General features: G+C 40.3%; 1 protein-coding gene and 2 pseudogenes across 4 annotated transcripts in view; 1 reads left to right on the top strand and 2 right to left on the bottom strand.

Annotated features, from left to right (window-relative positions):
- The window catches only part of BMS1 (BMS1 ribosome biogenesis factor), an 83444-nt gene that overhangs the window by 46012 nt on the left and 24060 nt on the right, over window positions 1–13372 (top strand). For all 4 annotated transcript variants that reach the window (XM_004716769.2, XM_045290277.1, XM_045290275.1 and 1 more), the window contains one exon: window positions 13150–13223. In XM_004716769.2, the coding sequence (XP_004716826.1) occupies window positions 13150–13223 (74 nt within the window). The remainder of the gene's footprint in view (window positions 1–13149; window positions 13224–13372) is intronic.
- Window positions 6419–7641, bottom strand: LOC101648233 (annotated as a pseudogene).
- Window positions 7890–10549, bottom strand: LOC115869677 (annotated as a pseudogene).

The following is a 13372-nucleotide window of genomic DNA, read 5'->3' on the forward strand; positions in this document are numbered from 1 at the left end:
TCGTTATGGTAAGATTTTGTTCTGATGATGCTTGATACCTGATCCCTTCGACACCTCGTTATCGCACAGGCTGGTGGGCTTTGTTGCTTCTGAACTAGATGGCCGCTTGTTTACCTTCAAGCCTTTAAGACCCCAGATGCTATATCTTTTGATAGGTGGGTGTCCCGACCTGCAGGAACGTCAACGCAGACCCTGGAGGAGGGAGTGGGAATTGAGGGGAACAAGAGACACGAGAAATGGATACAAGACAGTATTCTGATCAAGTCTCTTTATTGAGTAAAAGGTTTCAGCTTATAAGGGCCAGGGGAAGGGAAACACCCGTCGCACATGTAAATTAGGCCACTTTGGTAATAGACCAATCAAGGAGTCCTGGGGAGTGCGCCCTCAGTAACGGTTTACAATCTTCAACCAGGTAGCAAACTGACATCATTTTATGCAAATCAGGTGCAGGCATTAGATGTGTAAATAGGGTAAAGACAATCTCCTACCCAATTAAGGGGAAGCAGGATATAGGTGCTTATCTCAAGAATGTCACACTATGTGTGGAATCCCCCTCATCTGTTTCTAGGCAGACTTGAAGGTTAAACTCAGCCCGTCCCAAGGACAGGCTATTCAGAGGGGAGATAACATAATCACAAAACTATGTCACATAGGCGGGAATGGAAAAGTACTGCAAGCTCTGACAAAATATAGTGAAGATTGAGCCGAATGGCCCCGGACAGGTGGGCACTATGTAGAAATATTTTAAAATAGATGTGTTGTTACTTTATATTCCAGGTATACCCGAAAAATGCTTAAAATTTCATATTTCTACCTACAGTATAGAGCTATAGTGGCATACTGGGTTACACATTGGGCTGGTAACCACAAGATCAGCAGTTCGAAACCACTAGCCACTCTTTAGGAGAAAAATGAGACTTTCTATTTCTGTAAAGATTCACAATTTCTGAAACTCACAGGGAGCAGTTCTACCCTGTTCTGTACGATTGCTATAAGTCGGAATTGACTCCATGGCAGTTAGTTGACTACAGTATGTGAGAGTACAGTTTGTTGTATATCTTGGCCAAAACTGGATACCACCAGTTCTTTTTATTTTTACCAATTTTGTAAGTCAACAGTGGTCCAAATTAACGTTGAAAATCATTTTGATGAATCATATATAATATATATATTTAAAACAGTATATTCAGAAATTAATTTGAGAATACTTGAAACTCTTTGACAGTATTCATGTCTTCTCATATATCTCTCCCTAGTTCTGTGATTAATGTTTAGTTTGCCACCACAGTTTATTCTGGTTACTCCTAGAAATTTTACATTTTTATTTACTTTTTAGTTGTATTTTTTGAGTGTGTGGTAAAATATGTATGTAAAATCCTTGCCATTTCAACCACTCTAAATGAAGTTGAGTGACAGTAACCACAGTCACACATCTGTCACCATGATTTATTTCCAAATATTTTTCATTGTCCTAGAAAGCTGCTTAATAATTGCCCATTTACTTGTATCCCCTTCCCCTGGTAACCACTGATAAACCTTTGTCTCTATGCATTTGCTAAATTCTAGATAGATTATGTAAGTGAAATCAGTATTTGTCATTGTGAACTTTGTTTTCAGTTAACATAATATCTTCAGGTTTCATTTTTTATTTATATATTATAGATATCAAAGTTTATTAGTGGTTATTAGGGTCAGTATACAGAAAGTGGGAGGTGGAGGATAGAGGTGTTGGAAAAACTACATGGATCATGGAATGTTAGCTTGCAAACAGATTCTTGTAATTGTTGTCAATAAGGCTTAAACATGTATATAACTGAATAGGCAAAAGTTATGTGATAGATAGAAAAGGGAGCTTCAAAAAGTTTGTGGGAAACTTCCATTATTTTCTAATTAATTTTCCGTCATCACTGGGGCTATATCTTGCTGCTGGTTTCTTTGCTGGCCTGTTCTTCCACCTGCATGACTAGGACCAGGGCCTTCATGAAAGCTTGCATGACTGAGAGGTAATTGGGATGCATGGCTATGGTGGGACATGCTTTGTTCTCAATTTTCTCTAGGTCATAGTCTGGCTGCTTGGTCATCTCGGGAGAGCTTAAGTCAGGGAGGCCCTTGCTTTGAGCTGATAATGTTCAAGGAGTCTCAGGGAGAAAGCACCACTGGCGGGTGCACCAACTGCACACCGCTCAGGCTGCTGGTGCTTCTCTGGCACCACGCCCCGTGCACAGCAAGTAGGACCCCCAGGTTTCATCTTTACAGGAGTGAAAAACCTCATTTTTCTCACGTGGAGCAGCTGCTCGTGGTTTCAAACTGCTGACGTTATGATTAGCAACGTATAACCACTGCCACCAGGGCTCTCTATATTTATTTTCCATACTTTCGTATATAATATCATATAAGATTTTTCCTTTTGTGATTGGCCTATTTCACTCTTCATAATGTTTACAAATTTCATTCAGGTAGCATATATCAAGACTTCATTTCACTTACTGCCTAAGTAATAGCTCATTTTTCTGTGTGTACTACATTTTGCTTATCCATTCATCTGTCAACTGGGATTTAGTTTGTTTCCATCTTTTGGCTACTGTAAATGGTGCAAGAATGAACAGTGGTGTCCAGGTCTCTTTTAAATCTCCACTTTTAAGTCTTCTGGGTACCCCCCAAGAAAACAGAAAAAAGCTCTGCTGGGAGGAGCGTTTATAGGATTTTTACCTACTAGCCAAACATTAAGCAACTTGCTCTGAGTTAATGCACCCAGTGGTGTCACCTGGGAAGGTTCTCTTTGGTCACAGTGAATTTTTTCATGAAGCACTTTAGCTTGAGCCTCAGTTTTTGTGATGGCTGATTTAAGAGGACAGTGTGTGGCTGTGAAATTTTATTTTCTGCTCGGGAACAATGCTGAAGAAACTGTTGTGATATTGAACACAGCTTACAAGGACAGCACTATGGAAAAACTCTGGTGTATGAGTGGTTTTCCCATTTCAAAAAAAGTGAAATGTTGATTGGTGATAAACCTTGTCTGGATGTCTGTCAACTTCCTGAACGGATGAAAATGCAGTGCATTTGGAGTTCATTTCTCCAGGTCAGACTGTTAATCAAGCTTTCTATTTAGAGGTTCTGAAAAGAGAGCATAACAGTGTGTGACAAAAAAGGCCTGATTTATGGCAGACGGGACTTGATATTGCCACCACAACAGTGCACCTGTTCACGTATCCTTCTCAGTGTGCCAGTTTTTGGCAAAAACAGCATGCCTGTCTTGTCCCACACATCTTATTCACCTGACCTCATTCTGGCAACTTCTGTTTGTTTCTGGAATGAAGAGGGATGTGATAGGACCAGTGATTTGACAACATAGAAGAGGTGAAGAGAAAAATGAGGTAGGTGCTGTTGACCATCCATACAGATGAGTTTGAAAAATGTTTCCAAGAATGGAATCACAGATTTGACAAATTTATTGTGTGATGGAGAGTACTTTGAAGGTGATTATGGTTGTTTTATTTATTTTTTTTTAATTTTAAACACATAGTTTTGAAAAAAATTTCTATTTTTCCAGGGTACCCCTTCATATGCCAATCATTAAAGCACCTGGGTCTTATGCACTATGCCAACAAGAACTAGTCAACATTCAGCCATTTCAGGAGATAGCATATGAGCAAGAACCAATGGTACTGAAGGAAGAAGTTCAAGCTGTACTGAAAGCATTAGCCAAAACTAAGCTCCAGGAACTAATTGAATACCAATTGAAATGCTTCAGCAAACTGATGAAACACTGGAAGCACTCCTGGATTTTTGCTAGCAATTTTGGAAGACTGGAAGAAATCCAAATTTGTACCCATTCCAAACAAAGGGAACCCAACAGAATTTTCAAATTATAGAACAATATCATTGATAACACATAGAAGGAACATTTTTGCTTAGAACATCAAAAGACACTTTGCAGTGGTTATATTTGCTGCACAAGACCTCTTTAGAATATTGAAGGGCAAAGACGTTACTTTGAGGACTAAGTTGCGGCTGACCCAACTATTTTCAGTTGCTTCATATACATGTCAAAGTTGGACATTGAATAAGGAAAACGGGTGGGGGGGCAGCAGGACTTTGGTGCTGGCAAAGAATATTGAAAGTACCATGGGCTTCCCAAAAAATAAGCCAATCTGTCTTCAAAGAAGTAGAACCAGGATGTTTCTTAGAGGCAATGATGGCAGGACTTAACCGAGAAACCATTACTTGGAGAAGAACAAGCTTGATAAAAGTTGGACAGCAAACAAGAGGAAGGCAAAATGAATTGACAGTGCCTACAACAATGGGCTGAAGCATAGAAACAATTGTGAGGATGGTGCAGAACCGGGCAATATTTCATTCTGTTGTGTATAGGATTGCTATGGGTCAGAACCAATTTAATGGCACCAGAGAGCAACAACATGCTAGTTCTATCACTCTCTTTTTAAGTTACAGCAACTATTTTCTTTTTTTTTGTACAGGGGAATGGGGAGACTACATTTTATAAAGTTTAATGGTTTTAAGTTCATTCAGTGGACTATAAAATGAAATATTAAGTCAATCAATACACAGAACTGGTACTTTTAAAACTCATGTTCTGGGTAGGAACTCATTCACATGGACAAAAGCACGTCCTAGCCTAGTTGGGTTTTGATTTGTAAATATTTTTGGCCATCTATTCATAATTTTACTTTGAAACGGATGGCAGAAAATACAAGTGTGGGTCTATATAAATAGAATAAATGCCACATACTAGAATGCCTCTTAATTTTTTGATCCCTTGGCTTCTTGTCTTCCATTTCTGAATCATGACTAGGTAGCCACTTGAGGGGGGCTGGCAATAGATGGGCCATGGAAGACGTGTCAGCAAACATGAAAAATCAAATCCAGCCATGGATATGTAAACAGTCCATCCGACCTGTTCAGTCACGTACCCGTAGATAAACAACTATTGCAGAAAAAAACAAAATCTCTTGAAACATCTGTTCAGCTAACTTCTGTTTCCCTTTAATTCATCTGAGTAGGAGTGTGGGTAGTGGAGCACAGATGGTACTTAGGGGTGTGAGAGCAGCAGTGACTCTAAGATTTTTAGGGCAGGGCACAGCCGCTATTTTCTATAAACAGCATTACTATTTTGTATTCCCATCAGCGATGGATAAGTTTTCCCTATATCCCACAACTTTGTCAACATTTGTAATTTTTTTTTTAATTTTGGCTATTGTTAGGTGCCATCTACTCAGTACTGACGCATAGGGACCCAAACAAAACAGAATGGAAGTCATTCTCATAATTGTTATGCTGGAGCCCATTATAGTAGACAGTGTATCAACTTATCTCATGAAGGTCTTTCTCTTTTTGGCTAGCCTGCTTTAACAAGCATGATGCCCTTCTGCAGAGACTATTATCTCCTGATACATTTCCATAGTGCATGAGGTGATAGCTGGCCTTCTTTGCTTCTAAGGCACATATGGCTATACTTCCTTCCTTCAGATGGATTTGTTTGTTCATCTGGAAGTCCAAGGTACTTTTTTATTCTTCAGGAACACTATACCTCAAAGACATCCATTCTTCTCTGGTCTTCCTTATTTCTTTTTTTAATTTTTCAATTCCTATTGTATTTTTGGCTCTGGGGGCAATGCCATCTTTTCAATATGAAAAAAGCCGCAAGTTCAACACAAATAGAAATCTAAAGTGGCGAATGAGGCTGGGGGAGATTGGGAGAAAACAAGGATAGACATGTTAAAAGGCAATAAGAGCAAATGGAAGAGAGATGTTTCCTGGTCCTGTTCCCAACTCTGGGAATCAATGATTCAAACCTGTAGGTTACAAATGTTAATGTTGTGGGATTTTGAGCAGTGAAGGCCCTTAGCACTTTGTTACATTTTAGTTAAGGTGGGGATAGGGAAGGCCTTTCTGAGACCTTGGAGGCTGGTCTGTGTTCCTCTTTCCTAAGCCAAAATGGTAGAGGAAAAGATTACCCCAGGCAAGTGGAGCAGACCCCTCAAAGGAAACTGGGAGCTCAGGACTGCTTGGAGTAAAAATGGAAAGAAGACTGTCAATACCTCCCCTGAGAGGAACAGGGGATGCTTGACGAGCGCTGAAGCAACTGGATTCCCGTCCTTAAAAACTATGTCACCCTTCACTTCTAGTGATATGGCATCTGCAGTGAGTTAACTTGGTTCCTTTTACCTTTGGGCAGAGAGGCTTAGAGCACATGCTTCTAAATGGGATCTGGGTGAGACCCAGCTTTTTGGAAAATTTCCTTGAAAACAGATAAAAGGTTTTTGTTTGGTTTTTTGACTGGGACGGGGGCTAAGAACATTGTTGATGGTACCTGAAGAGGGATAGTGTTAAAACTCATTATCTTGGTTAAGAGTAAAAAGGGGGAGCTTAAAATCAAGTGAAGACATATTTAGGACTCTTATCCTTCTTGATCCACACTTCCTTCAGGGTCTTCATCATTAAAATATTCTCTGCGATCTGCCACCTTGCGTGATGTTATCTTCTGATACAAAAAAAATCACCCAAGAAGGGTGATTGGGATTCCAAAAGTCAGATATGTTAGCAGTGTGACTACCGTGAATAAACAAGTCTGACAGTCCATCTTCTGGGAATTACTGCTCTCCAGTTTTACTTAAATACCAGGCATTCAGTCTGTGATCAGAGCCACTAGAAGCCAAACTAGTTTCATTGTGAGGTGACCACTGAACCTGGTTTATTTTATTCTTATGTGATTCAAAGGAATGCAACTTGAGTTTCAGATTTCTCAGATCCCACAAAGCAACAACAGTCTTGCCAGCTGATCCTTTGGCAGGAATAAATTCACTATAAAGATAGAAAGAAAGGCAGTTCACTTCAGCAGCGTGAGCATCAACTGAGTGGCTTGGCTTGGAAGTATTGTTTGAGTATCCCAGATCATGAGCTTCTGATCATCAGCAACCGGCCCAAACTGAGATTCATGAAGTAGATGCCAACAAAACATCTTCATCTACTGCAGTATATCCAGTAAAGGTGGTCTCTGCATCCACCACTCTTCCTACCTTTGGAACAGCACTGATGTCCTACCGGCAGATGATAGAGGCAGCTGAAGCACTAAGCAAGTGCCTGCTGAAATTCTGGTTCCATGAAAGTCCATAGCCTGCCTTCTGATATCTCCAAAGATGCAAGCTGGGTTATACTCTCCAGAAGGGTCTGGTTTGGAAGGTATTTCATGTAGTCAAAAATGAAGTCTTGGTTGCAATAATGTAAGGGGCATGTAACGGGCCCAATTTACTTCTCCTTCATGGTTGATCTTGATATCTATTTCAATCTTTCCAATGACAAGAGCTAAAACCTCCAAATGCTGCTTCCTCACTGTTATAATGTGAGGCTTCAAACTGAGCATCATCATCAGGAGCTGCACACTGGTTATCAAAAGGTGGATTTGCTCATCCAATATATGTGTGCCCAAGACAAGTTGAGGAATGCTGGTCTTTCCCTTCTGGTCTAGTTGCATCTGGAAGCCACTACAGTCAGGTTGGGCCACTCGAGAGCATGGGTCATAACCAAATCATAAAGAAAAGAGGTATTTCCCCCCCATATTTTACACTTATTAATGACATGTTCTTCCACGGTGTCATCAAAGGCTGCTCTCTTGTCAGCCATGGCAGGCAGGCAGACTGGCACGCTGGTAAGGAGCTCAGTGTCTAGTGTTTAGGGGAGGCTGCGGCGCTCACACATGGCCTCTCGTGCAGACAGAAGTTATTAACTGGATAGAGGGGAGTAATAGGTGCCAGAATGAAACGGTTACTTAGAATGGCAGAAATCTAATGGTTCTCAGAGTAGGAAAAGAAAGTAGACATTTAACAAACAACAGGTATTTACTGAGAACCAGGCACTGCTCTAGAACTCCCTCAGGGGGAGAAGGGGGAAAGAATGAGAAGCAGAAAATGTAAATTCTTGAGAGAAAGGAAAGGGACAACTGAGGAAGAAGGCTGGGGGAACTGAGAAGCCTGAGGTGCTGGGACTCTGCCTTCGGCTTCCTCTTTGGCCTCCACCCCCAAATGATAATCCTCTTTGGTAATGGCATCCTGGTACTCAGAGACAAGGACAAGGTCATTCATGTTGCTCTCAGCTGCAGTGAACTCCATCTTGTACATACCCTCACCTGTGTACCAGTAGAGGAAGGGCGAACATGGTAGTAAACCACACTGGGTTGCACTTAAACAGCTCGTGGATGGCGGTGCTGTTGCCAATGAACGTGATTACCCTCTTGAGGCCTCAGGCAGCCTTCTTGACATTGTTGGGGATCTATTCCACAAAGTAGCTCTTATTCTTACTCTGCACGTTGAGCATCTGCTCATCTACCTGTTTCATGTACGTACTTCTGCCCGAGGAGGACAGCAGCCACGGTGAGGTACTTGGGTTGCAGGCAGCCATCATGTTCTTGGCATTCAAGACCTGTGTGAGTTCAGGAATGGTCAGGACCTAGTATTGCTGGCTAGCATGGCTGATGAGGGAGGCAATGCTGGGCATGAAGTGGAGATGCAGGAAGGGCACCATGGTGATCACCAGTTTACATAGATCAACATTGAGTTGGCTGGGGAAATGGAGCAGGTGGTGGCCCCACTCCTGGTGGCTGAGACAAGGTGGTTCAGATCTTAGATGGGCATGCTCAGTTTCAGAGTATGGAAGCACATATCACAGAGGGCCTCGTTATCAATGCAAATAGGTCTTGTCAGTGTTCTATACCAGCTCACTAGAGAGGATGGCGTTCTAGGACTTGACCACTGTGTCAGAGACTTTGGGGAAGGGCACCACACTGAAGGTGTTCATGATGCCATCGGGATACTCTTCGCAGATCTTGCTGATGAGCAAGTTTTCCATCCCAGAGTCGATGCCTCTGCCCTGCAAATACGTCAGTTGTAAGTCCTGCAGGCAGTCACAGCTCTTGGCCTCCTTCCACACCACATACAAGGTGGAGTCAACCAGCTCAGCATCCTCTGTGTAGTGGCCCAGTTGTTGTCTGCCCAAGGCTGGCCAAAAACAAAGTTGTTTGGTCTAAAGATCCAGCCAAAAAACCTAGGCAGAGGTACATGATTCCAGGTTCTAGATCCACCAAGATGGCACGAGGAACATATTTGCCACCTGTGACTTCATTGTAGTACCCCGAGGTGCAGTCCAGCTGCAGATCATTGCCCCGGTGGTAGGTGCTGGTGGAGAAGGTGCTGTGTTCATCACTGATCACCTCCCAGAACTTGGCACCGATCTGGTTGCCACACTGACCAACCTGGTTGTGCACAATTTCTTTCCCTCGTGATGAACATTTAGTTTAGTTTTTTTTTGTTTTGCTCACCTCCAGTATGTGCAGGACAAAAACACAAGCCCTAGTTTTGGATTTTGCAGATTGCAGGCTGCAGGATGGAATGTGCGCCATAGGCTGGAACAGCGAGGTCCAAACCTCATTAATGAGTTTTCACATGCATAAGAGGTCATGAAATGTCTAAAGTATTGGGTCAGGTGCACCTTTGTCCTCAAAATGACTTTTTTTTTTAAATGACACTTTTAAGAGGTCTTTTGCAATAGATTGTTTTTGTTCTGATGTTTACAGAAACAAATCACTAAATTTATTTTTATGCATTCGTTCTTTAAATAATGTAAGCTATATAACAAGTACAGTCAAAATATTAAAATACTATAAAACTGACCCGTTATTCATTAAATTATCCTTACTACAGATCATAGCTCATATATGTGCTTGAGTTTTTGTCTTTTTTCTACTTGATGGGCATTATGGTAATAAGCACATTCTGCTTTGGTTTATTTGGGAATGTCTTCATTTCATCCTAGATTTTAGAGGACCATTTTTCCCAAGTGCAGGGGATTTTTAGATGAATTCTTTCTGGTAACTATGAATATAATGTATTACACTGTCTGTGGCCTCCATAGGTTTTTAAGAGAAATCAGCATTTAGTCTTTTTGGAGTGCCCTTGTGATGTGGCTTACTTACACACACACACACACACACACACACACACTCTCTTTCTCTCTCACCGCCTTCAAGATTCTCTGTCGATACCGATGGGAAAGGAAGTAGGGAGAGGAGTGGAAGAAGAGGAACGGACGACAATGATCGGCACACAACCCCTCCAGGGAAAGAACAGAAATCATGGGGGAAGGGAAACAGTGGTTGGTGTGAGATAGGAAAACAATAATAATTTCTAATCTTTCAAGGGGTCACAAGGGTGGGGGTGAGGAGGAGGAGCTGATACTAAGGGCTCAATAGAAAGAAACTATAAAAGAATTATGGCAGCATATGTACAAATATGCCTGATACAATTGATGCATGGATTGTAATAAACATTGTAAGAACCCTCAATAAAGTGATCAAAAAAGATTCTCTATCTTTGGTTGTTGCTACTTGGTTTTAATGTGTCTTCGTGAGTGTGTCTCCTTGGGCATTTAGAGTTTGCTTTGCTTCTTACATATGTAAATCATGTTTAATTCAAAATTGGAAAGCTGCAGCCATATTTTCTTCAGATACTCATTCTTTACCTGTTTCTTTCTCTCCCATGTTCACATACTAAGCCCCTTAATAGCATTCCATGGTTCTCTTTTCTTCATCCTTAAGACATCTTTTCAACTGTGCTATCTTCAGGTTTTCTAATACATTTGTTTTCTCTAATATACTGAATTGGTGAATTTTTAATTTCAGCTAATGTATTATTCAGCTCCAGAATGTGTTTTTTTTTTAATTGCCTGTTTGATAGTTTCAATAACTTACATCTTTGTTAATACTCTCATTTTGAATATTCATTGTTTTCTGATTAACTTTTTTTAGATCTTTGAGCATATGTAATAATGTTTAGTTAATCTGTATATCAGTTGCTGTTGTGTTTACTCTGACTCATGTTGGCCATATATGTGTCGTAGAAAGGACTGTGCTCACTAGAATTTTCAGTTTCTAGAAGTGACCACCAGGCTTTTGTTCTGAGGTATGTTTGGGGGACTTTAACCTCCAGGCTTTCTGCTAGCTGATGCACAGTAGCCATTTGTACAATCCTAGAACTATTGATTCTTTGAATAGTAAGTCCTTTGGATTATCTCTTCTTTTCCTCTTGTGTTGTAGACACTGTGACTTTTTTGTTAAAATTGAGACATTTTGTTATAATGTCATAACTCTGGAAACCAGCTTTCTCAACTTCCCCATGATTTTCTCTTACCTTTTTAACTATTAAAGGCTTTAGTTTGGTTATCACCAGTCTCCCTCTCTCAGTGTGTCATCTGTCAGCACTTTGAAGACCAGACATGCACCATGGGAGTACATACTTTCACCGCTTCAAGACTTGGCTCACTGGCTAGAAGTGCCAACTGTCAGTATTTTAACACCAAACACTCTTGTCTGGTTGTGCTTGTGGTTTCAACACTGTACCAGGCTTGCTGTTTGAGGGATTGCTTGCTCCTTCTGCTTTAAAACCAAGCATACTATTTCAGAAGGCCACCTGCATTAGGTACCGCAAGATAGCTATGGCTTGCCAGTGAGGTGCTGATGGGTGGAGAAACAAAGTGGGGAAACACGTGGCTGCTAACTGAAAGGTCAGCAGTTTGAAGCCATCACCTGATCCACAGAAGAAAAATTTCTAGTCTTGGAAACTTAATAGAACAGTCCTACACTGTCCTGTAGGGTTGCTATGAATCAGAATCAACTTGATGGCGATGGGTTTAATTTTCTCTTTATTCATTGTTCACTTATAGTGACTTGTTTCCAGAGTTCTGAGACCACTGATTCCACCAATTTATGTGGGGGTAGGGGTGGTGTTTGTTGTTTTTGAATTTATTTGTTTTTCTTACTGAAATTGTTGTGAGGGAATGGGAGTGTTCAGCTGCTTACACTGCCATCTTGCAATGCCCTTTTTTGTTTTGTTTTAATTAAATTTTAATTTGAGATGACTGTAGGTTCTCTAGCAATTGTAAGAAATAATATAAAGCCTGTGCACCCTTTAACCAGTTTTTCCCTTGTTAATAGCTTATAAAACTGTAGTATAGGATCATAATCTGGTTATTAACATTTACACAAATCACTGGTCTTATGCAAATTTATTCCGTTTTCTGTCTCTGTGTGTAATTTTGGGTATGTACCAACAGTGGCTACAGGATACTTCCATCACCACAAAGATCTCTTATGTTTTATACACTTACCCTACCCCTTCCTCCCATTATTAACCCCTGTAAAACACAATTCTGTTCTCTATAATGTTGGAATGTAATATCTGTAATGTTGTTATTTCTACCTATCTAAAAGGAAAACTCAAAAAATACCCACTGCTGTAGAGTCAAATACCCTATAACACAGAGTGGAACTGCCCCTTTGGGTTCCTGAGACTTTATGTCTTTACAGGAGCAGATAGTGTGTCTTCCATAGAGAAACTAGTGCATTCAAACTGCTGACACCAGGGAAAGGGGCATCAAAAAGTTTGTGGAAAAATGGAAATGAAAATGAAAGATAATGGAATTTTTCCATGGACCTTTTGAAGCCCCTTGTATGTGTATATATTTATGATTTTCTTCTTCTTCACTGAACATATTTCCTTAGGGGTTTATATAAATTTTCATATCAATATTTTGTTCCTTTGTAATTGCTAAGTAGTAAATAGTCTATGGTATACTATGCCGTGGTATGGAAGGACCATTGAAGGACAGGTTATTTCTAGTGTTGGACTGTTATGAATTAACTTCAATGAACATTCATGTACAGATTTTTTGTGTAAATGAAAACTTTCCTTTTTATGGCACAAATGCCCAAGAATTCACTTGGTAGGTCATATGGTAATCCATACTTATTTTTATACATACCAAGATGGAATAGCTGTGTCATTCTTACATTTGCAACAGCACTATGAATGATGATTTATTTATTGAGTTGTGTGGTGAGAAAACACTGGATAATTAGCTCTTGGTTAAGTGATACTTTAAAGTATGGAAATGCAGATTGTGTTATTTTATTTACCCTGGAAACATAATGAAATTGACCATTTAAAAAGGAAGGAAAAGTAGGATTATGTTTTGTATATGTGATAGTGGAAACAAGAAAAAAGACACTTGGAAGAATGTGCAGGAATGATGGGGATGAAATGTCCTACTCACAGACTCATCATTTGGATGTTCTTTTCCCAGAGGAACTCTATGGTGACTTTGAAGACCTTGAAACAGGGGACATGCATAAAGGAAAACCAGGTCCAGAAACTCAGGTATGACTTTTTTACGACGGCCATTTTCTTTTCTTTTTTTAAAAAAACATTTTATTAGAGGTTTATACAACTGTTATCGCAATCCATACACACATCAATTGTGTAAAGCGCATTTGTACATCATTCTCAAAACATTTTCTCTCCACTTA

The sequence above is a fragment of the Echinops telfairi genome, unplaced genomic scaffold (genome assembly GCF_000313985.2).
Source record: "Echinops telfairi isolate 266 unplaced genomic scaffold, ASM31398v2 ScPeMD7_35;HRSCAF=133_1, whole genome shotgun sequence".
In the NCBI taxonomy this organism is placed as follows: domain Eukaryota; kingdom Metazoa; phylum Chordata; class Mammalia; order Afrosoricida; family Tenrecidae; genus Echinops; species Echinops telfairi.